General features: G+C 36.8%; 1 protein-coding gene across 5 annotated transcripts in view; it reads left to right on the plus strand.

Moving 5' to 3' along the window:
* Nucleotides 1-19,243, plus strand: part of LOC123522990 (polycystic kidney disease 1 like 1-like) — a 247,879-nt gene extending 228,636 nt beyond the window's left edge. For all 5 annotated transcript variants that reach the window (XM_053549432.1, XM_053549436.1, XM_053549433.1 and 2 more), the window contains 6 exons: nucleotides 814-895; nucleotides 9,057-9,166; nucleotides 10,959-11,144; nucleotides 12,202-12,355; nucleotides 13,311-13,580; nucleotides 16,327-19,243. In XM_053549432.1, the coding sequence (XP_053405407.1) occupies nucleotides 814-895; nucleotides 9,057-9,166; nucleotides 10,959-11,144; nucleotides 12,202-12,355; nucleotides 13,311-13,580; nucleotides 16,327-17,276 (1,752 nt within the window). In that variant the 3' untranslated portion in view covers nucleotides 17,277-19,243. The remainder of the gene's footprint in view (nucleotides 1-813; nucleotides 896-9,056; nucleotides 9,167-10,958; nucleotides 11,145-12,201; nucleotides 12,356-13,310; nucleotides 13,581-16,326) is intronic.
* Nucleotides 19,244-23,068: the final 3,825 nt, after the last annotated feature.

Here is a 23,068-nt window from a genome sequence, read left to right on the forward strand (position 1 = left end):
TAATAAGCATGAATAGACGATATGTTGTGCACAAGAACCAGGTCCCTAGGTCTAATATCAAGGTCGCACTTAGGCCAAAGGTCACATACAAGAATGACTTTGTCTTGAGTATTTCTTCTTCATGCATGGAGGGATTTTGATGTAAGTTGGCTCAGTTGTATACCCTCTTGAGACAGAATGTCATGCGCAAGAACCGGGTCCCTAGTTTAAAATTAATTCCCTTTGTTGTTACTATGAATAGCTTATATTGTAGCTTCTTTATTACTAGTCGTAGGGAAAAAAACAAGACCATTTTTCTGTAGTACAACATGCATGTTACATCTGATTTTGAGAAGTATTTTAACCTGTCTCTACCTTTGTAAGGATTTTTATGTGGACTTAGGAATTTTTTTATTTATTTTTTTTAAAGATTAACTTCCTTTAATTGTTACTATAAATAATTTATGCCTGTGACCTTTCTCATGTTGAGGGGGCATCCGTGTCTGTGACACATTTCTATTTTACCTAAGTCTTGCATGACTGTTAGAAAAGTTATGGCACTTTTGTGACTTAAAAACTATTGAATAGTGAAACTTGTGGTCATAAGGACAGCCATAGTGTCACTCTAGTTATCTGGTTAAAATTTTGTTTTTGCCTTCAACTTGTAACAAATTTGCAATTCCAAGGAGTGGCCTGTTATTGTCTTTAAGCATTAAGTAAATTTCATATTTTATTCATTGAAAACATTTGAAAAAATAAATTATTTCGTCTGTATATTAGTCTTCTGGTAGAAAGATGGGTCTGTTATACATAGCAGTATCTTTATTTTGTAAGGTACTCGCGGTTGCCATAATAATAACATTGATCTTTAAAAGAACAGTGGAGTTTGAAGACTATGGACCTGAAGTAAGGCTTGGTGAGTACATATTCAAGTATACATCAAGAATGTAGGAGGATACTTTAACCGTAAGAAGGAAAAAAAGGACATACGATAGCATAGAAAGATGATTACCTTTTCTTATTTCATTTGCATCTTGCAATGTTTGTATGTTGATTTATTCAGTGGGACGAGTTAAAATAACTATACACGTTAATCCATGGCTCACTTTAACTTTGTAGAACACTTGCCCAAAGGGCAACTTTCAACTATATTTTTACTGGACCGAACCCAATTTTTGTTTGCTGAAACGTAATATGGAGATGTGAAGAGATATTGCAAAGCAGTATAGCCAGAAAAACAATAGTGAATGCTTTTCTGAGAAGTATTTCTTCGGAGCTTTCATATTTTTAACTTGCCCAATGGGCAGCTTAGAATTTTCCACTTTAATCTACCCCGGGTAATAGGGCAGTCCTTAAGGTTGAGCCCTGTTAAACACTTTATGCTTTTAATGACCTTTTCTTCATTTATATTCATTCCAACATCTTCCATAGGGAAGTAGATATAATAATACGGTACTTGTTAAATTTCACTCTTTACTAATTAAGAGTGATATTTAACAAGTATTTTTTCTTCATTTCTTATACATGTCACTTTTGCACCTTGTTACTAGGTGGTTGGTACACATGGAAATAAAATCTTTGAAAGCATAGAATGCAACCAAGCAGTATACACTGTATGCTGTCACGTGACCTGGTGTACGGGAAGAAAAAGTACAGATGGCGGAGGTGGATATTGAGAAAAGGTAGGCTCCTTGTTTGTTCATTGATTTTTTTGTTAATATTTCCTTTAGGGGAGACTTTTTGTCGTATAACACGGCACTGACATTTGTCTTTCATTGGCTGTATACCATTACATCAGATGACGGCTCGATTTTCTAGACTTGGCCCTTGAATGCAACAAAAACAACGGAAAATGAATTTAAGCGAGGAGAGACTCATTTTTCCGGAATTTTCATCCCTTTCTTGTGCGCTTTCTGCCAGTTTATGAAGAACACATAGACTATGGACATAGACAAAACGTGTGTATCAGCCAGTTCCCTGAAAACCGCATATTTCTTGGAAAAATACTCATTTTTAAAATGTGTTAAGTGTATGGACAGAAGGCCGAGGTTATTTTATCGCCAAAAGTGTACGGAAGGAAGGCAGAAATTGAAAGATTTTCCTACGAAATTGTGTACGGAAAGAAGACAAAATCCTGACACGATCACGCTTTGCCTACGAACTTGGAAGGATTTATAATATAATCTGGTCTATATTTCATCATTAGAACCAATTTTCAATGTTTTTCTAAACAACAGCTTTAGTCTCCCTAAGCCGTATAGAATTTTAAAGATTACTGCAAAATTAGAATGAACTTGTTTCTGATTTTAGCTCATTTGAATCTGAATTGTTTTGGATGTTAAACACATTTGCATGTAAACTGATAGATCTATTCTTTCATACGCTTTCGTTAGACGACCTTAATTTGTTGGGAAGGAAAGTACGGAGAGATTCTAATCTTGAAGTGTTTTGTTTTATCTGGACATTTTAGCTCACTTATGTCATGATTATGTGAAGCCTTCGTGCAAATACAAAGTATTATTTAATATTTTCATACGATTTTTAAGTATAGTTAGCAAAGTATGGCATGCTGCTCTTCTAGAAGAAACTTTAGATGTTATTTATGATCGACATTTGAAATGTTATTTTGACGTATCGGTTCAGAAAAGATCAGGTAGAGATTTTCAATAAGCGCCATGTTATGGATCATTTACTGAAATATGCTTTAAAATAAGATATTGATGACGGCATGTTAAAGTTCAAATGATATATTTAACATAGATATATTTAACACCTTGTTGGTACTATTATTAGTGTTTACGTAAATCAACATAGAGATTAAAAAAGGCGTTTTTGAGCATCATGCTGATGCAAGATGAAATTCAGTATTTCGTTATAGAGAAAATACACTTATAACAAAATAAATTACACAGTTAAAGTATAGATTTAGTAGGTATGTCACTAAAGACCTCCAAACTCTTTTGGAAAATAAGTTTGGCTACTTGATATAAAAGTTATAGTGGAAAATGTGAGTTTATACCTGCGTTGTTTTCTTTTATCTTTTTCGGGGTTGTGTTACATAGGTCATTTAATTTTCAACTAAAATGTTGCAAATCAAGCTTTAATTACTGTACTTATTATGTACACGTCTGATTGCCAACCCTTACAGAAGAAAAAGGCCTGCTGCATACTCTTGCTGTGTACATACAGCGTATATGATGCGTACATGATGTGTACTGAAATCAAGGGCTTTAAATAGTACGCAGGATATACACCGCACATACACCGATAGTACGTTTGTAGTACACTTTTGACATGCAAATGAGCTCTGCCGCGTACTACTTGCTGCGTACATGCTGTGGACTACATAGTACACAGGATGTACGCTGGAGGAATTTAGTATGCAAGAAATAGTACGCAGCATGTACACGGCACATACACTTTTCACATGCAAATGAGCCTGCGGTGTACTACCCCTGCGGCGTACATGCTATGTACTCCTGCGGCGTACATTCTGTGTACTCCTGGCCCAAGTCCTGCGGCGTACATGCTGTGTACTCCTGCTGCATACATGCTGTGTACTCTTATGGCGAAACTGCTGTGATAATGTAAATTCCTTACCCCACCAACTTTCTTATGCAAATGCTGATCATTTGGACAGAAAAAAAAAACAGAAAAAAGATAAGTGACATGCATCAATAAGTATTTACCCTTACCAAAATAATGTAGATTGATGTTATCAAATAAATTAGAATGCTTTTCTTCATCCACTTTTCAATGAAATAAATCAATTTTTGTAGCATGTAATTTGGTAAACATCTGAAGAAAATGGCGTAACTGCATCAAGGGGAAACAACTTTAATGTAACTAAATATAAGTGTTATAAATTTCAAAGTATCTGCGGTGTACATGCAGTGTACTATTTTCTTGTACAAGTCCCTCCTGCGTACATGCAGTGTACTCCTTAAATTTTCAGCTGCGGCCAGAATTAGCTATTTTGACCTTGTCTGCACAATAGCAGCTTCATTTATGATTTGAATTTAATCAAACTTGCACAAAACTTGTGTTGCCATAAGATCTCAGTTCCTTTGTTGAACCGGCCAGATCCCATAATGGGTTCCAGAGTTATGGCCCCTGAAAGGGCCAAAATTAGCTATTTTGACCTTGTCTGCACAATAGCAACTTCATTTATGATTTGATTTTAACCAAACTTGCACACAACTTGTATCACCACAAGATCTTGGTTCCTTTCTTGAACTGGCCAGATTCCATCATGGGTTCCAGAGTTACGGCCCCTTAAAGGTCCAAAATTGGCTATTTTGGCTTTTGCAGCCATATAGAGACTTCATTTATGGTTTTATTTGATACAAACTTCCAAAATATCTTCAACAACAATAAATCTTGGATTTCATGACAAATCAGATCCAATCGTAGGTTCCAGTGTTATTTTATATCTGATTACCTCCCCTGATTGTAGTCAAAATGGATTTATATCAGTAAGTACTTATAGGACTTATTTGAAATTTCATTATTGTAATTAGTTGGACTGAGCCAATCAGGGTAGATAACTATGGACTGATTTTATGTCAAATTACCTCCCTTTATTTCAAATTAAAATGGGAATATCTCCGTAACTAATGGAGATACTGATCTGAAATTTCATTTATGTCAACAGATTTATTTGGCAGATCCTTCTTTTGTTCACTTACAATAATTTTCTTTTTAATTACTTCCCTTTTACGTTACTATAAATAGCTTATTTTTAGTAACTTTTTTATTATTGGCCGTAGGGAAAAACCGAGACCACTTTTCTGTGGTACAACATGGATGGTACCTCCAATTTTTAGGTGTATTTTGACATATTTATACCTTGTAAAAAATTTTTTTTTCTTTTTGGTTAAATTTCTTTCCTTTGTTGTTCCTGTCCTTTGGACTTAGATATTTTTTCTGAGGACCTTCTTGTCCTCAAGTGCAATGATAACAGGTGAGCGATATAGGACCATCATGGCCCTCTTGTTAAACAGATTTTCTTCTGAATCAACTGCTGTTAAGAAATAATAAGTTTCCAAACGTGGTTTATCGTAGAATAACCCATGTTTTGAGTTCTTATGCGTAGACCTGATTGATATATAATCGAAAAACACTGGTTATTCTAAGATAAATCAAACTTGGGAACTTTTTTTTCAATTTTAACACGACATACTAGTATCGAGAGTGTTAGAAAAAATGGTAACTACTTTTTACGACCGCGCTACGCACCTGGATCGGATGACGTCACTGCACGCGCATGGGTTATTGCAGGATAACCAGAGATATATTTTGCCCTATATGTATGTAGGTTATTTGCGTTACTTGTGTTAGGCTGTCACAATCAAATGGATAACAATTTGCTATGCAAACATCCGTTTTCAACATTTAGTGATAAATCGGAAGAATCGTTCAGGTTAGCTCATATGATCAGGTAAAACAAAACATTGTATTCCCTCGGTACTTTCCTTCCCAACAAATTAAGGTCGTCTAAGGCATGTGTATGAAACAATAGATATGATTATATGCAAATATGTTAAACATTATTCAAATGAGCTAAAACAGAAATAAGTTCGTTCTAAGTTTACAATAGCCTTTAAAATTCTGACGGCTTAGAGAGACTGGAGATTTTTTTGGAAACACGTTGAAAATTTGTAGCACTAATGTCGAAATATAGACCACATCAGTCTTTCTAAGTTCTATTGTAAGGCAATTGGTGATCGTGTCAGATTTTGTCTTCTTTCCGTACACGATTTCGTAGGAAAATATTTGAATTTTTGTCTTCTTACCGTACACTTTTGGCCGACGTCTGTCCGTACAGTTGAGTCTCGAGAAATTTTAAAACGAGTATTTTTCTAAGAAATATGCGGTTTTCGGGGAACTTGCATATATACACGTTTTGTCTATGTGTACTTCATAAACTGGCAGAAATAGTGGAAGAAAGGGATGGAAAAATCGAAAAACCGAGTCTCTCCTCGCTTAAATTTATTATGCCCCCCTTTGAAAAAGGAGGGGTATATTGTTTTGCAGATGTCGGTCGGTCGGTCTGTCGGTCGGTCGGAATGTAGACCAATCCGTTTCCGGATGATAACTCAAGAACGCTTGGGCCTAGGATCATGAAAGTTGATAGGAAGGTTGGTCATCACCAGCAGATGACCCCTATTGATTTTGAGGTCTGTATGTCAAAAGTCAAGGTCACAGTGACCCTGAATAGTAAAACGGTTTCCGGATGATAACTCAAGAACACTTGGGCCTAGGATCATTAAAGTTGATAGGGAGGTTGGTAATGACCAGCAGATGACCCCTATTGATTTTGAGGTCAGTATGTTAAAGGTCAAGGTCACAGTGACCCTGAACAGTAAAACGGTTTCCGGATGATAACTCAAGAACGCTTGGGCCTAGGATCATGAAAGTTGATAGGGAGGTTGGTAATGACCAGCAGATGACCCCTATTGATTTTGAGGTCAGTATGTTAAAGGTCAAGGTCACAGTGACCCTGAACAGTAAAACGGTTTCCGGATGATAACTCAAGAACGCTTAGGCCTAGGGTCATGAAAGTTGATAGGGAGGTTGGTAATGACCAGCAGATGACCCCTATTGATTTTGAGGTCAGTATGTCAAAGGTCAAGGTCACAGTGACCAGGAACAGTGAAATGGTTTCCAGGCAATAACTCAAGAACGCTTGGGCCAAGCGTCAGGAAAATTGATAGTTAGGTTGGCCATGACCAGCAGATGACCCCTATTGATTTTGAGGTCACTAGGTCAAAGTTCAAGGTTTGCATTGGCCAGGAACAGTTAAATGGTTTCTGATCTTCTTGTCCAAAACCATAGGGCCTAGGGCTTTGATATTTGGTATGTAGCAAAATCTAGTGGTCCTCTACCAAGATTGTTCAGATTATTTCCCTGGGGTCAAATATGGCCCCACCCCTAGGGTCACATGGTTTATATAGACTTATATAGGAAAAAACTTTGAAAAACCTCTTGTCCAAAACCACAGGGCCTAGGGCTTTGATATTTTGTATATGACATCATCTAGTGGTCCTCTACTAAGATAATTCAAATTATTCCCCTAGGGTCAAATATGGCTCTGCCGTGGGGGTCACATGGTTTACATATACTTATATAGGGAAAAACTTTGAAAATCTTCTTGTCCAAACCACAAAGACTATGGCTTTGGTAATTTGTAATGTAGCATCATTTAGTGGTTCTCTACTAAGTTTGTTCAAGTTATCCCTCTCGGGTCAAATATGGCCCCGCCCCAGAGATCATATGGTTCATATAGACATATACAGGGAAAAACTTAGAATCTTCATGTCCATAACATACATCATTCAAATTTGGACCACATGTATAGTTTTGAGTGGCAAGATGAACCTTGACATGAGTTGACCTTGATCTTGACCTAGTGACCTACTTTCACATTTCTGTACCTACAGCCTTCAAATTTGGATCACATGCAAAGGTTTGTGTACTGAAAAAGACTTTGACCTTGTTATTGACCTAGTGACCTACTTTCACATTTTTGAAGGTACAGGCTTCAAATTTGGACCACATGCATAGTTATTTGTTCCAAAATAAAATTTGACCTTGATTTTGACCTAGTGACCTACTTTCACATTTCTCAAGCTACAGCCTTCAAATTTGAACCACAAGCATAGTTTTGTGTACTGAAATGAACTTTGATCTTGAGATTGACCTAGTGACCTACTTTCACATTTCTGAAGGTACAGGCTTCAAATTTGGACCACTTGCATAGTTTTGTGTTCCGAAATGGAATTTGTGTTTACAGTGAGCATATAATTTCTGTTTTTCTGTTCCTTGTGCAATTACTGAATGCATCAAGGGGGGCATTTCGTGTTCGTCGAGCTCTTGTTTTCCGTTGTTTTTGTTGCATTCAAGGACCAAGTCTAGAAAATCGAGCCGTCATCTGAGGTAATGGTATACAGCCGATGAAAGACAAATGTCAGTGCCGTGTCATATGACAAAAATTCTCCCCATAAAGGTACTATTAACAGAGAAATCAATGACCAAACAATGACCCTACCTTTCCTAAATATCCACTTCCGCCAGTTTGCATTTTTCTTCTCGTACACCAGGTCATGCGACAGCATACAGTGGTATAATGCCAGAATTGGTTTGATTGAGACTGTACACGAGAGGTAATGAAATGTGCAACACATCTCACATCCCTAGCACTGGCTTAAGCGGGACTATATATGCCTGGCACTCTCACGGAAATGAGCTGTGTGTGGATATATGTGATGTAAAGTATATGGAATTTACCTGTGCTTTTGCCCCATGTGGTCCTGGGACGATCTTAGTATGAAAAGAATTGGAACCACTGCCTTACCCTTGCATGATCGTAAGAGATGACTAATATGGTTATAACATTCGGTTTTGCTGTAACTCTGTGATTCCAGCAGGTATGCAAATTTTGATTCCATACCTCATGTTTTTATTTCGATGTAAATGAGATGTGAAACCAAAATTTGTAGTCCTGTTTGGCGCCATATAACCTATATTATGTTGGTGCGCCGTAAAACCCAAATAACTAAATAAATTATCTGTGCTTTTATATCAGACTCATAACTTATAAACTATTCTCCATATCAACATTATAGAATAAATTCCGTCCTCCGGTATTTCTGTAAAAAGGGAAGAGAGAGAGAGAGGGGGTGTGGGGGATTAACCGATAAATAGCGACGTGTACAATATTAGTGATTATTTGTGCCAGAAGATAAGCATTTAGGATAATTCTTACTTTCTCACAATAAAAGTACTATTTTACAACCTCGACAACAAAATATTTGTACAAATAATTTGTTTACCTTGAAAAATGTGAAATATTTAACACCACCATCAGGCTACGAAGCGGCAGTGTAGAATAAAAGATAAGATTTCAAAAATAAACTTTGGGGATATTTTTGCTGAATCTTAATTACAACAATGTTTTACAATAATCTGCAATATTTTTATGCATTATCAAATAGATATATTTGGCTTATGATATTTTGAATTGGGGTAGTTTGAACATTCATATTTTTTTTTAAATAAACATGTTTTTGATATAGATGAAGATACAATGTTTGTGAATTCTGTGAACAAGACAGAAGAGGCACATATACCATTCAGCCAGCCATTATCTGTTAATTTGTTACAGAAAATCAAAGAGCGAGTACAGGTACATTCCTTAGATTGCTGTTTTAAACAAACATGATCGAAATGAAACAATAAGTTGACTCTAGTAAAAATGTTCTGTCAGATCATGAAGGAGCACATTAAATTTTGCCTTTCGTGGAAATTAAACATGCAACTTCTCAAATTACAGACTTGTGCTCTGCTTTTTGTATAGATGCTGTTGAGAAGTCCAGCAATTCATATACATATACATACATACATACATTTACATCCATTTGGAATCTTGTTAAGAAAGTTAATTTGTGCAGTGAAATCTTAGGATGAATAAAATTGAAACAGAAAATTCTTATTTATCAACTATCACAGTGTATTAAGAATAGAATTTTATTATTTATGATCTCTAAACTATGAGGGATGTTCAGTGGCCGAGTGGTTAAGGTCGCTGACTTCAAATCACTTGCCCCTCATCGGTGTGGGTTCGAGCCTCACTCGAGACGTTGAATTCTTCATGTGAGGAAGCCATCCAGCTGGCTTACGGAGGGTCGGTGGTTCTACCGAGGTGCCCGCTCGTGATGAAATAATGCACGGAGGGGCACCTGGGGTCTTCCTCCACCATCAAAACTGAAAGTCGCCATATGACCTATAATTATGTCGGTGCGACGTTAAACCCAACAAAATAAATAAATACGTGGGGTGTTCAAAAAGTACCAGGAAAAGTGCTCTAATATCTTTATCTCTGGTCCTATTTTGCTAAAGTTTAGAAATGTGACAGATATGAACATATCAAATGCGATTATTTAAATTACAGATTTCAGAACATGCACAATATTTATTGATCGTCTCCTAGGCAACGTCACTACCTTAAAAGCATCCCAACGTTATTTTGACGCTGTCATATCACACACAATTAATCAATACAACTGTTGATTACCATTGGTTCAAGGTTTATCACCATTAAATACATTTTCTACACGTTCCAACGAATAAATAAGAATTGTTCATATAATATTTCTGTTGTATTGATGAATTGGGACACTGAACTGTGATGCCATATCAAGGAGCTCTTTAATTCATAAAACGTGATTGAACGTTATTTTTCATGTCTGTACTATGAGTCGTCAGCAGTATTCTCTTGACCACTTTTAAACGTCCCATTCCACTACTAAAATTTCTGGGCATTATCCCTTAAACCTTTTGCAGCATAGCATTTTTTGTCTGTTTTCTTGATTTTTGATTCAAAAAACAAATTGTTATCTCATGTCTCCGTTCAACACACATATTTTCAAGCGATGACCAACACAGTAGGCCTTTTATACATTTAAATGACGTCTCATTTATAATTTGACGTTATTGGCATAACGCTTAACTTCACATTGATATTAAGATAGATAAGATAAGATAAATTTTATTTTGAGTCGGCAAGACAAGTAACAATATAACATAAGCACTCTAGGTGCTTTTGAACCGACTATATGTTAACAAATTTATAAGGAACAAAAGTAAAACGAGATGTAAAAGAAGGACATGGTTAAAAAAAAACATTCACCCACAACTTAAGAAGAGGTAGCTTGTAAAAGAAAAGGTAGCTTGAAAAGTGCGTGGCAAGTAATGCTTCAGCGCATGTAAAATAGAGAAAGAGACAAAATTTGGCTGGATGACGTCACATGACGTTGCCATGGGGACTAGACTTTACTTATTTATCCAAAGAAAATCTAATTTTGACAAATTAACTTAGTATTCCCTAATCTACATTATGTAGCAGTTTCATTCATTTTTGACTTTTCGGGTATTTATTGAACACCCTTGTAAAATTTTCATTTACTTAATTCTTACAGTTGGAATGGCTAATGAATATAACTCTGCGGGACATAGGGCTGTACATTATCTATGTAGCAGTGGTTTGTATTGTTGTCCATGGTCATCGGGATATCAAGGAGGCGTATTACAATTCATTGGCTATTGAGGATGTGTTAGTTAATCCTGGATGTATCATACTCTACCAGTGCTTCTTCCTTGCTAATGTAAGTATGCATATTTAGATGCAGTCAGATCTGTCTATTACGAACATTTTGATTGTTGATCCTATTCTGTTATACCACACTGGAAGCCTAGATGTAGATCGCCCACTTCGAGTGCGGGAGTTCGAGGGTTCGCTCAATGGCCGTGTCATACCAAAAACATAAAAAATGATACTAGTATCCTCCTGGCTTGCTGCTCAACATTAAGATAGTTCTAGGACTGGTCTGGTCTGGTCTGGTCTGATTAGTATAATGGTACTGGGTTAGGCATCGTGCCAGTTGTTTACGGCATGATATTCCAGTGAGGCAGCACTGTAAAGTTTGACATTGTGCCAACTGCTACAAGTACACCTCGTCGAATAATTGTTGAAAAAGGTTAAGCCGAACACACACACACACACACGCCGATTCTCATACTGATCATAGTCAATGCTTTAAGCAGTTTACCTTTTGTTACAAAGTGATGAACATTTCCTTGGATATTCTACTTATATGAGCATTTAACAAAAATATACCAGTATGTGTTTGTAGTAATCTTCCTTTATTGCATATATATCAGGACCAGTGGCTAAGGTTTCCTCTAAGCAATTTTATTTGTGGTCGTTTCTCTTATTTCATGTACATTTTGTATATAGTTCCTTATATATGCAATTACTATAAACTCAGATACTTTCACTAGGCTAAACACTCAATATATCTAGTATTGGAATTGCTTCTTGTAATGGCGTATTAGAGATATGTGGCCATATATATATATTAAGCATATGTAAGACCTAGAGCTGTTTAGAACATTTATAATACATTTTTACTTGTTTTTATTTATGAGTACAATGTTGGCAGATGAGGTGAAGATAATCCCTTGAGCAAATTTGTGATTTTGCAATAGTAACATTGGAAGAGTTTGCTTGAATTGACTTTGTTCGCTTAAGGTGAAAATACAAGTAGCAAAACCTTTTAATTTATGCTGCGCTTCAAAGAAGAGAGGAATAATTGTTTTGCTCATTGTTGGTTGTTCTGTTTGATATCTTACTTTTACAATTATATTTTTCAAATAATTCAGGCAGAGAATATGCAAAATTTCTACAGATATATGTACGAGGTGGCAATTCCAAATTTAGCAGATATGTCAATAGCAGATCATGAATATGCAACACCAGGCTCAAGTCATTTCTTGGTTGGACCATGGAGATTGCGACAACTTCGTATTGACCGAGGTATACTTTTCCTGGTCACATTTCTTAGCTAGTAGTAAATATTCTTACATTTTATTTTTATCGTCTACCTTTCAAAAGAATCACAATACTTTGAAAACGAGTTCAGGATATATGTATTTAAATAAAAGTTAATATTGTGTCAAAAGAAAAACAACATTCAGAGCAAGGGGTTGAATATTAAAGCTTTCAACTGTTGAGATCCTGCTACACCTACATATGTCCGAAGATTCTTAACCATGACCAGATGGAAAAGCATACCATGGGAAGCAGCTGATGCTCCTGAATCTGGTGATCCTTCAAGAGCAGGCTATCATCACTGAATTTCTAGGCAGGATCGCCACAGCTGCAAGTACCTGTGGCTGTACTGGCGCTGCCACAGTTTTCTGGAGAGGCTTGGGTTATTGGGGTTAAAATGTAGTGTGGTAAAACTGTTCTATTTCTCCTGTTTTAACTATCCCTCTAATGTTTATTTTCTGTATCTTTTCACTTTATCAAACCGTTCTGCGTAATAATGTAGTGTGACTGAAACGACATAGATAAGGATTCTAAAAGATGCATTGCTTTTAGGTTGGTTAATAAAATTTTGACTTGTATGACTTACAGAAAACTGCTATGTTTCATAATAGAAATAAGTAAATGTATCAGTTGTCACATTGATTCATTCCTGAATGCCCACTTCATTAAAACCCATCTGAAAACTTTATTCACCTTTTTGACTTCATTTAATAACTGACGATAGATCTGATCATGAACATTGCCACATCAGAGTCTGGAGATAGTCTTGAGATGAAGCTTTACCATGGAGTATGGTTGAATTCCCATAAAGCAAGTATGCCTTGTTCAGTGTTATTTCTGGTAGATTGTTATGGAAATATTTTGAAATTTATTCATAAAACTTGTCTGAAGAAAATTCTTCTTGGTTGTTTAACATAATAAAATACTTTTTATTTGTTAGGAACGTGCGGTAAAGGAGCCGATGACCTTTACCGCCAGTTTAACATGAATGTTAAGGAGTGTTCTGGACCTTACTGGCTCGGAGACGAAGAGAAAAGAAATTTTAGGAATTCTTGGAGTGAGGTCCTTGCAGAGGCTTCTGATCCACCAACAAGATGGACTTACCAGTCAGCATGGAAATTAAAGACAATACCTTTTAAAGGGAAACTGGCAACATACTCTGGTGGCGGATATATCATTACAATGCCTAGTAATTCATCTCTCCACGAAGGTGATTCATATTCCGTATAAATAGTATTTTCTGTAAGAATATTTCTGCAGTATATGTGAATTGCCCTTGTAGAGCAGACAGTGATTCTGCAGAACAATGTATGAGTACTTCAGTCAGCAGCTATATATACGTTTACCTGTTCCTTAGGTGTAATCACAAATACCAGTGTCTTGACGTCATACTGCATACAAACCGCCTCATGATCGCTTATAATTATAAATGGATTTTTGTTGTTAAACAAAGCAGCACATGCATTGATTTGTTAGCTCATCTGATTTTTTGAAAAAGAAAATGATGAGATTGTCATCACTTGACTGGCGTTGGGGTTGCCTGGTTAAGTTTTATGTTTTGGTCGGCTTTTCTCCTAAACTATCAAAGCTATTGCTTTGAAACTTGCTACACTTGTTTACCATCAATGGCTGACTTTGTACAGCAAGAATCATAACTTCATCCTGCTTTTTGCAAGAATTATGGCCCCTTTTGTACTTAAAAAAAATATCAGATTTCTTGGTTAAGTTTTATGTTTAGGTCAACTTTTCTCCTAAACTATCAAAGCTTTTGCTTTAAAACCTGCAACACTTGTTCACCATCAATAGCAGACTCTGTACAGCAAGAATCATAACTTCATCCTGCTTTTTGCAAGAATTATGGCCCCTTTTGGATTTAGAAAATCAGATTTCTTACTTAAGTTTTGTGTTTAGGTCAGCTTTTCTCCTAAACTATCGAAGCTATTGCTTTACAACTTGCAACACTTGTTAACCATCAAAAGCTGACTCTGTACAGCAAGAGACATAACTCCATCCTGCATTTTGTAATAATTATGTCTCCCCCAGGAGACATATTGTTTTTGCCCTGTCCGTCCGTATGTCACACTTCATTTCCGAGCATTAACTGGAGAACCATTTGACCTAAAACCTTCAAACTTCATAGGGTTGTAGGGCTGCTGGAGTAGACGACCCCTATTGTTTTTGGGGTCTCTCCGTCAAAGGTCAAGGTCACAGGGGCCTGAACATTGAAAACCATTTCCGATCAATAACTAGAGAACCACTTGACCCAGAATGTTGAAACTTCATAGGATGATTGGCCATGAAGAGTAGATGACCCCTATTGATTTTGGGGTCACTCCGTCAAAGGTCAAGGTCACAGGGGCCTGAACATTGAAAACCATTTCCGATCAATAATTAGAGAACCACTTGACCCAGAATATTGAAACTTCATAGGATGATTGGTCATGAAGAGTAGATGACCCCTATTGATTTTGGGGTCACTCTATCAAAGGTCAAGGTCACAGGGGCCTGAACATGGAAAACCATTTCCGATCAATAACTAGAGAACCACTTGACCCAGAATGTTGAAACTTCATAGGATGATTGTACATGCAAAGTGGATGACCCCTATCGATTTTGGGGTCACTACATTAAAGGTCAAGGTCACAGGGGCCTGAACATTGAAAACCATTTCCGGTCAGTAACTTGAGAACCACTTGACCCAGAATGTTGAAACTTAATAGGATGATTGGTCATGCAGAGTAGATGACCCCTAACGATTTAAGGGTCACTCTGTTAAAGGTCAAGGCCACAGGGGCCTGAACATGGAAAACCATTTCCAATCAGTAACTTGAGAACCTCTCGACCCAGAATGTTGAAACTTCATAGGATGATTGTTCATGCAGAGTAAATGACCCCTATTGTTTTTGGGGTCACTCCGTTAAAGGTCAAGGTCACAGAGGCCTGAACATTGATAACCAGTTCCGATCAATAACTTGAGAACCACTTGACCCAGAATGTTGAAACTTCATAGGATGATTAAACATGCACAGTAGATGACCCCAATTGATTTTGGGGTCAGTCTATTAAAGGTCAAGGTCACAGTGGCCTGTTCATGTAATATCATTTTTTGGAAATAACTTGAGAACCACTTGACCTACAATGTTGAAACTTAATAGGATGATTGGACATGCAGAGTAGATGACCCCTATTTATTTTGAGGTCACTTGATTAAAGGTCAAGGTCACAGGAGCCTGAGCAGTGACTTGAGAACCACTAGGCCAAGAGTGTTGAAATTTAGCGGGATGACTGGACATGCCAAGTGGATGATCCCTATTGCAGCCAACCATCAGTGTCTCTTTGACTTTCGCTCCTGACCCCTATTGACTTCTTGCCTGTAGGACTTTGCATTGGGGGAGACATGCGTTTTTTTACAAAAGCATTTTCTAGTTATGGCTCATTTTGGACTTCGAAAATATCAGATTTCTTGGTCAACTTTTGCGTTTAGGTCAACTTTTCTCCTTAACGGTCGGAGCTATGATTGCTTTAAAACTTGGAGAATTATTCGCCATTAAAAGTTGACTCTACACAGCAAGTATTGTAACTCTACATAGCTTTTTGTGAGAATTATGGCCCCCTTTAGACTTAAAAAATCATAGGTAGGACAATATTACTATTATACAGAAACAAAAAAATCAGATGAGCGTCTGCACCCGCAAGGCGATGCTCTTGTTATACTTCTTGTGATAAGAACAGAATCGTTTGGTCAAAAAATCAACGTTAGTAAACTTTGTAGTTTGAAAAGATTGATGGTTTGAAAAAAATAGGTTTTTATGGCAATTCCAATATCTCTTGTTAATTATGTATTTCTGAATGTGGTTTGGAAGAGGCATATACATTTCAGGGACATATGTCATTTAACAGCAGCAGATCTTGATTTAGTGATAATATATTAGGTATTTACTTTCCTTTGAAAACAGGTATTATCAAGGACATGTGGAATTCTGATTGGATAGATGAGCGAACAAGAGCAATATTCTTGGAGTTTACCTTGTACAACCCGAATGCTGACCTGTTCAGTGTAGTCATCATCCTGTTTGAGTTCTCCAACAACGGCGTTATTGTACCCTACCATCAGATCTTCTCAACTAGACTCTATCATTATTCTACTGGCTTTGCTAATTTTGTTTTGTTTTGTGAGTGCTTGTTCCTCATTTTCAACATCAGTTTTACCTATATTGAATGGAAGAAATTTGGAGTACTTGGTAGAAAGAAATACTTTGAAGATTACTGGAGCTATATAGAGATCATTCAGATAGCGTTAGCCTTTTCTGTTGTTGGGTTATTTTTCCAGAGACTTGTCTCTGTGAACGGTGTGATGAAAGACTTCAGAGCAAGTGATGGCAGCACATTTATAAGTTTCTATACAGCTGTATCCTGGGACTTCATTCTTGGATATGTTATGGCTTTTCTTGTGGCTTTAGTCACTCTTAAAGCCATTAAGCTGCTCAAATTTAACAAAAGGACTTACATGGTTGCTGACACTATTTCACATTCTAAATCAAGTATTGCCAGTTTTATGTTCTTGGCATTACTTGTTACGATAGCATTCGGTCATTTTGCAACAATGGCATTTGGAAGAATGATGGATGACTACAGGGACATGATGACTAGCTTAATTACTATTTTCAACTTTGCTCTTGGAATCTCAGACTTCCCTGGCCTGCAGGAGACAAACAGAATTCTAGGACCAGTCTACTTCTGCATCTTTGTTTTTGTGATAACATTTATTTTCCTTACAGTGTTTGTTGCTATTTTAAACTTTGGTATAAGTGAATCAAAGGCATTATTTGAAAAAAGGCAGAATAAATTTGAATTGCTTGAATATGTTGTAACAAAGCTGAAATTAGTTCTTAATGTTGAAAACTGATACTAGTAGTTTTCATTTAACGATCAAAAATTACTTTTGGTGATAGCAAGCTGTTAGTGGATACTGTGTCTGTTGTCGGCATTTTAACATATTGAACTACTCAGACTTGCACAAAACTTGGTTTGCAGTATTTCTGATTTTACAAAAAAGATCAAATCCAATTTGAAAATCTACAAACTTCATAAGTTTTTCAACTCTATCTCTATTTAAATTTCAAACCTTGTATTCTAGAGAAAATCACATTAAAAGATGACGCAATATGGACAGACATTCAATATGTTGAATAAACATTGTACAGGTGAAAGTTTGTAGGAATATTTATGAAATATTATACTTTTGCCAATTTTAGATTGAGATTAATTAAAATTTAACCATAATCATAAGCTGTGATTGAAAAAAAAGACTTTAATACAAGTTAACATTATGAAAATGTTATTACAATAAACTGTGAGATACTGTAATTAAATACGTCATATGAGATTGTGATTAAAGTAGACCATATGGAAGTGTCGGAGCAAAAGTGGTCTAAGTGCATATATTTGTAGAACAAAAAATCATTTAGATCGTATTATAGACAGTGATAAAAAGAGATTATAAAAAAGTATTGGATGGTGATTAAATAGCTCATATGAGACTATGAACTAATAAACAAATCATATTAGATTGTAACAGACTGAAAGAGACGGTGATTAAAAGAAACCATATGCAGCTGTCATAGATATATACTGTAGAACTGTGATTGAATAGTTCATAGAAGATTGTAAATCACTACAAGACTGTGATTAAAATACTGTGATAAAACCAGAAAAATGAGACTATGATAAAAAAATAGAATATGTGACACTGTGATTGAAATAAACCATATGGCACTGTGATAAAAACATAGAAGACTGTGATTGACATATACTATATGACACTTTGAGTGTGATTAGATAACAATAATGGTATTCCTTTGTATATTTTAAGCTCACTTGAACCAAAGGTTCAGTGTGAGCTGTAAGTAAAGACTGATGGTCTGGCGTCCATTTTTCACCTAATAACAAATATATTCCCTGAAAATACCTTTCAGAATTGCACCACATTGGTCTGTAGCCGCCTGACCAAGTTCTCTCTCAATTTTGTTCAATTTAAGTGCCTAGGTCCCTTTTATGGATTGACTAGAGCAAAAAAATCAAAAACCTTCAAAGCACATCTTCTCAGGAACTTCATCAACTCAGTCTGTAGCATTTTACTGGCCGCTAGATCTAAAGATAGGGAAACTTCAAACAACATAATCATGAATAGCTTGATGGATCTTTTGGAATTGGCATTCTTTATATTCAATAGTGCCCTATAAGCGTGTTTGCTGAACAAATTTAAGTAGAATAAAGAACGGGAGAAATCGGAACTTTGAAATTTTTCTTTATTTCCTGTAACTTTGCTCGTTAGAAGCGAAATTCACCATAATGTGGTAAAGTCATCCAAGGAAAGACTGCAGTTATTGTTATTATTGATAAGCGCACACAATTCCCGTGAATTTAGCTGCTACGATTAGGGTTATTTATTAATAGAACAGAGGAAATTATTAACGTTCGAAGTCTAGCTCTTTCCGCCGGCCATGAAGTGAAGTCGAGCAGACCCAGTGAAGGGATATTAGGTATTTAAAACGTTCCCTTGTCACCCTCCCCCCAACCCCCCTCAATCCTCCCTTTTGGTCATGACAGCCCCGTTTCTGGAGGGAAAAAAACTACCTAGTCGAACCCCTACCTATATAAAAATATATGTACATTTTTTGTATATTGTTGTAAATTAACTTGGTAAAATATTTATATATTTTAATGTTGTTTCGCATGCACATGTGTAAAATTTTACATGAATGTTGTAATAGTTCTAGAACGTTATATCTAATCGTTACATAATTATTTGATGTTTATATTGATAAAAAACAATGTTTCTCTGATTTTATTAATAAATCTAAATGAAATTGAGTTATATTATAAATTTATTTGTTACTGCATTAAAACAAAAGGCCAGAAATTTTTAAAGTTTAATGGCAGAATATTAAAGAATTGTGTGTTAAAATAAGAAATCTTCAACGAAGGTATGCAAACAAAAATTAGTCAAAGGTGCGGACAAAAGTTTGCATGTGACTGATGTTTTAACTTTGAATCTGAGTGATACACGTAGCTCTAATATAAAACCTTGCATCAGTTTAAGTAATTTCATAAACTGAAATGTTCAAATATTTGAAATAACTAAAATCATCCTTTAATTTTTCTTTAATTAATTAATTATGCTGCAAACATTTTTTTTCGTGCTAGAAATTCTACAGAAAATTTCATGCAGTCACGGACGCAGTGGTCCAGTGGTAATATTGTCCGACTACGAAACCATGGGTTGTGAGTTCGTGCACTCGCTCCACCAACTGAAAACAAGAGTTCGTAGCTTGATGCATTCAGAAATTGCTCAAGGATCAAAAATTATGTGGTCACTGTACACAAAAGTTCTACTATTCTGGATCAATGTGACCTTGACCTGATCATGGTCAACCTCCCTATTAAGTTTCGTGATCCTAGGCACAAGCGTTCTCCAGTTATTGTCCGGAAACGTTTACCTGTTCCGAGTCACTGTGTCTTTGACCATTCCCCTCAACATCAATAGGGGTCAGCTGCTGATCATGATCAACTTCCCTATCGATTTTCGTGATCCTAGGTCCAAGCGTTCTGAAGTTATCGTCTTGAAACGGTTTAAATGTTCCCGGTCACTATGACCTTGACCTTAGACCTACTGACCTCAAAATCAATAGGGGTCTTCTGCTGTTAATGATTAATCTCCCTGTCACTTCATAATCCTAGGCCCAAGCGTTATCGAGTTATTATCCCGAAACCGTTTAACTGTTCTGGGTCACTTTGACCAACTGATCTCAAAATCATTAGGGTTCATCTGCGGGTCACGATCAAGTTCCCTATAAAGTTTCGTGATCCCAGGCGCAAGTGTTCTTGAATTATCATCCGGAAACCGTTTAACTGTTGTGGGTCACTGTGACCTTGACCATTAATCTTCTGGCCTCAAAATGAATAGGGGTCATCTGTTTGTCATGACCAGCCTCCCTATCAACTTTCATGATCCTATGCCCAAGCGTTCTTGAGTTATCATCCGGAAACCGTTTAACCGGGTCACTGTGGCCTTGTCCTACTGACCTCGAAATCAATAGGGGTCATCTGCTGGTCATGACCAACCTGCCTATCAAATTTCATGATCATAGGCACAAGCGTTCTTGAGATATCATCCGGAAACCGTTTAATTGTTATGGGTCACTGTGACCATGACCTTTGACCTAGTGATCTCAAAATCAAAAGGGGTCATGTGCTGATTATGACCAACCTCTCTATCAACTTTCATGATCCTAGGCCAAAGCGTGCTTGAATTATGCGGAAACGGATTGGTCTACATACCGACCGACATCTGCAAAACCACTATCCTCCCACTAATACTACTAACGGTCTTGAGGAGGCGCCCGCATTGGTTACCAGCGGCGACTATAAATAAGCTTACAAACAAACCAACATGCAGTCGCTGGCTTTCTTTGTCCCAATTAGTTACTGTCTGTCCGAGTTAGATTAATATAATTATGACTTATCCTTGTATCAAGTGTAGAAAAGAAGTAAGACCGCGTCAGCATACCAGTGCATGCTACTTGTTGCAACTGGTAACACAGAATCATACTTAATAAACGATATGATGCCCCCCTTCCTCCCAACTTCATGAGTATCACCGTTTGGAACCAACTTCCTAGTGCTGACATGGACAGGTTCAAGCAAGCTGTGGTGAAGATTAGTATTAGCCGGGTGTCCTACTTTTTACTCTGTTCTCACATATAACCTAACATTTCAACACCAGTCCTTACTGGAATACTTTCATTTAAAATAAAAAAAGTAGAAACCTACAGGTCGCCCAACACGACAAAAACGAAAATGCTGCATGCACGGTTTGATTGAGCCTGTTATGGACGGTAGTGGAAATGCAAGCTACCGTCCACGCCCTCTAGTCCCGGGTTGAGCAGAACTCGACATTTACATATGCAATAAGTACTATAGAATAGAATATAAGACACATCCGCAGATGTATTAGTACGGCGGTGCACATGGAATCTTCAATGATGCACAGTTTGCAATTCCATGAAAAGTGGCGTATGGTCCCCCTATAAAATAATGGTTTTGCCCTAAACGAGAAAACAATGAGCAGGACTAAACAAACTGAAATTTAGAGTGGAGCCTGCATATCACAGAAACTGCCAAAATTCAAAATTAAAAAGTATGCACCATATCCAAGGGGTGATCAAACATTACGCAAGGCTTTAAAAGCGGGAATATTGGAACCACCCAAGCCGAAATGTACAAGCTGAAAAATTAATAAACAGTACACTTACACAACATTAATGTTGTTTTGAACGATCTGAAGAGATCGAAATATAACACTTCTGACTGAAGGTACGGGGAGACTTTTACGGCCGCCACATGGCACAAACAACGCTGCTGTGATAATAAAATTTAAAAAAAAGTGGAAACCCACTCTGCCCAACACTACAAAAACGAAAATGTAGGCTCGGTTTGATTGAGCCTGTTCATGGACGGTAGTGGAAATGCAAGCTACCGTCCACGCCCTCTAGCCCCGGGTTGGGCAGAACTAAACATTTACACATGTAATAAGTACTGGAATATAATTAAGACACATCCGCAGATGTATTAGTACGGCGGTGCACATGGAACCTTCAATGATGCACAGTGTGCAATTCCATGAAAAGCGGCGTATGGTCCACAGATAAAATAATGGCTTTGCCCTAAACGAAAAAACAAAGAACAGAACTAAAACAAACTGGATTTTAGAGAGGGGATATGTGGTTATGGAGCCTGCATATCACAGAAACTGCCAAAAGACAAAATCAAAATGCAGGATTGGAACCACCAAAGCCGAAATGTATAAGCTGAAAAATTAAACAGTACACTAACACAACATTAATGTCGTGCTGAACAATCTGAAGAGATCGAAATATTACAGCTCTGATTAGTAACAGGTAATGTGCCTAGCCATATTCATTGTCAGGTCATTGTTGTTACTCCCAGTCTTAATACTAATATTTCCAAAGTACACTTAAAAAGTCCTGGCTGTAAAACTTGCGAGAGAGGTTTGCAGTATGCAGGGATGGATAGACAGTCAGGCCATTATTTCAGACTACAAACTTACCAAATTTTGATGAACTAAAGCAAAAGGCAGCGTCTAGTATTACGGAATTTTATTACTTCTTGAAAATCAAAAACTGGTTTTAGCTAGGATTATTTTACGGGCATAAATCAAAAGATCAACCATCTATTAATCATTTATTGATTCCAGTTATTTATTGAGTCACAAACAGTTGATGCATATTCTGATTTTGGCTGGACTGAGGAGTTGTAACATCAGGCTTTGACTTCCATTTGCCACGAAGTGAGTTTTTAGGAGTGCTACGGTGTATAGTAATTTGGGGGGGGGGGGGGGGGAGTAATCTATTTTGAATTAATATGGACTGAATATTTGGCAGGAATGAAGTGCTTCTTGGTTGTGATTCTCAAAACCTCGTACTTACCAGGATTAAAAGCCACTTGCTGATCATCTTGGCAGCACAGTGACCCGGTGGTCTTGACTGTCGTATGTTAAGCACCTTTCAACATGCTTATAATAGCCTTAGTAACATTAATGACAAAAAGTGACATCCCAATATAATAATTTAATAAAGTATAAATTGCAGAAAATGGCTATTTTTAACTTTTCGTAAC

This window comes from Mercenaria mercenaria, chromosome 8 (genome assembly GCF_021730395.1).
Source record: "Mercenaria mercenaria strain notata chromosome 8, MADL_Memer_1, whole genome shotgun sequence".
Taxonomy (NCBI): Eukaryota; Metazoa; Mollusca; class Bivalvia; order Venerida; family Veneridae; genus Mercenaria; species Mercenaria mercenaria.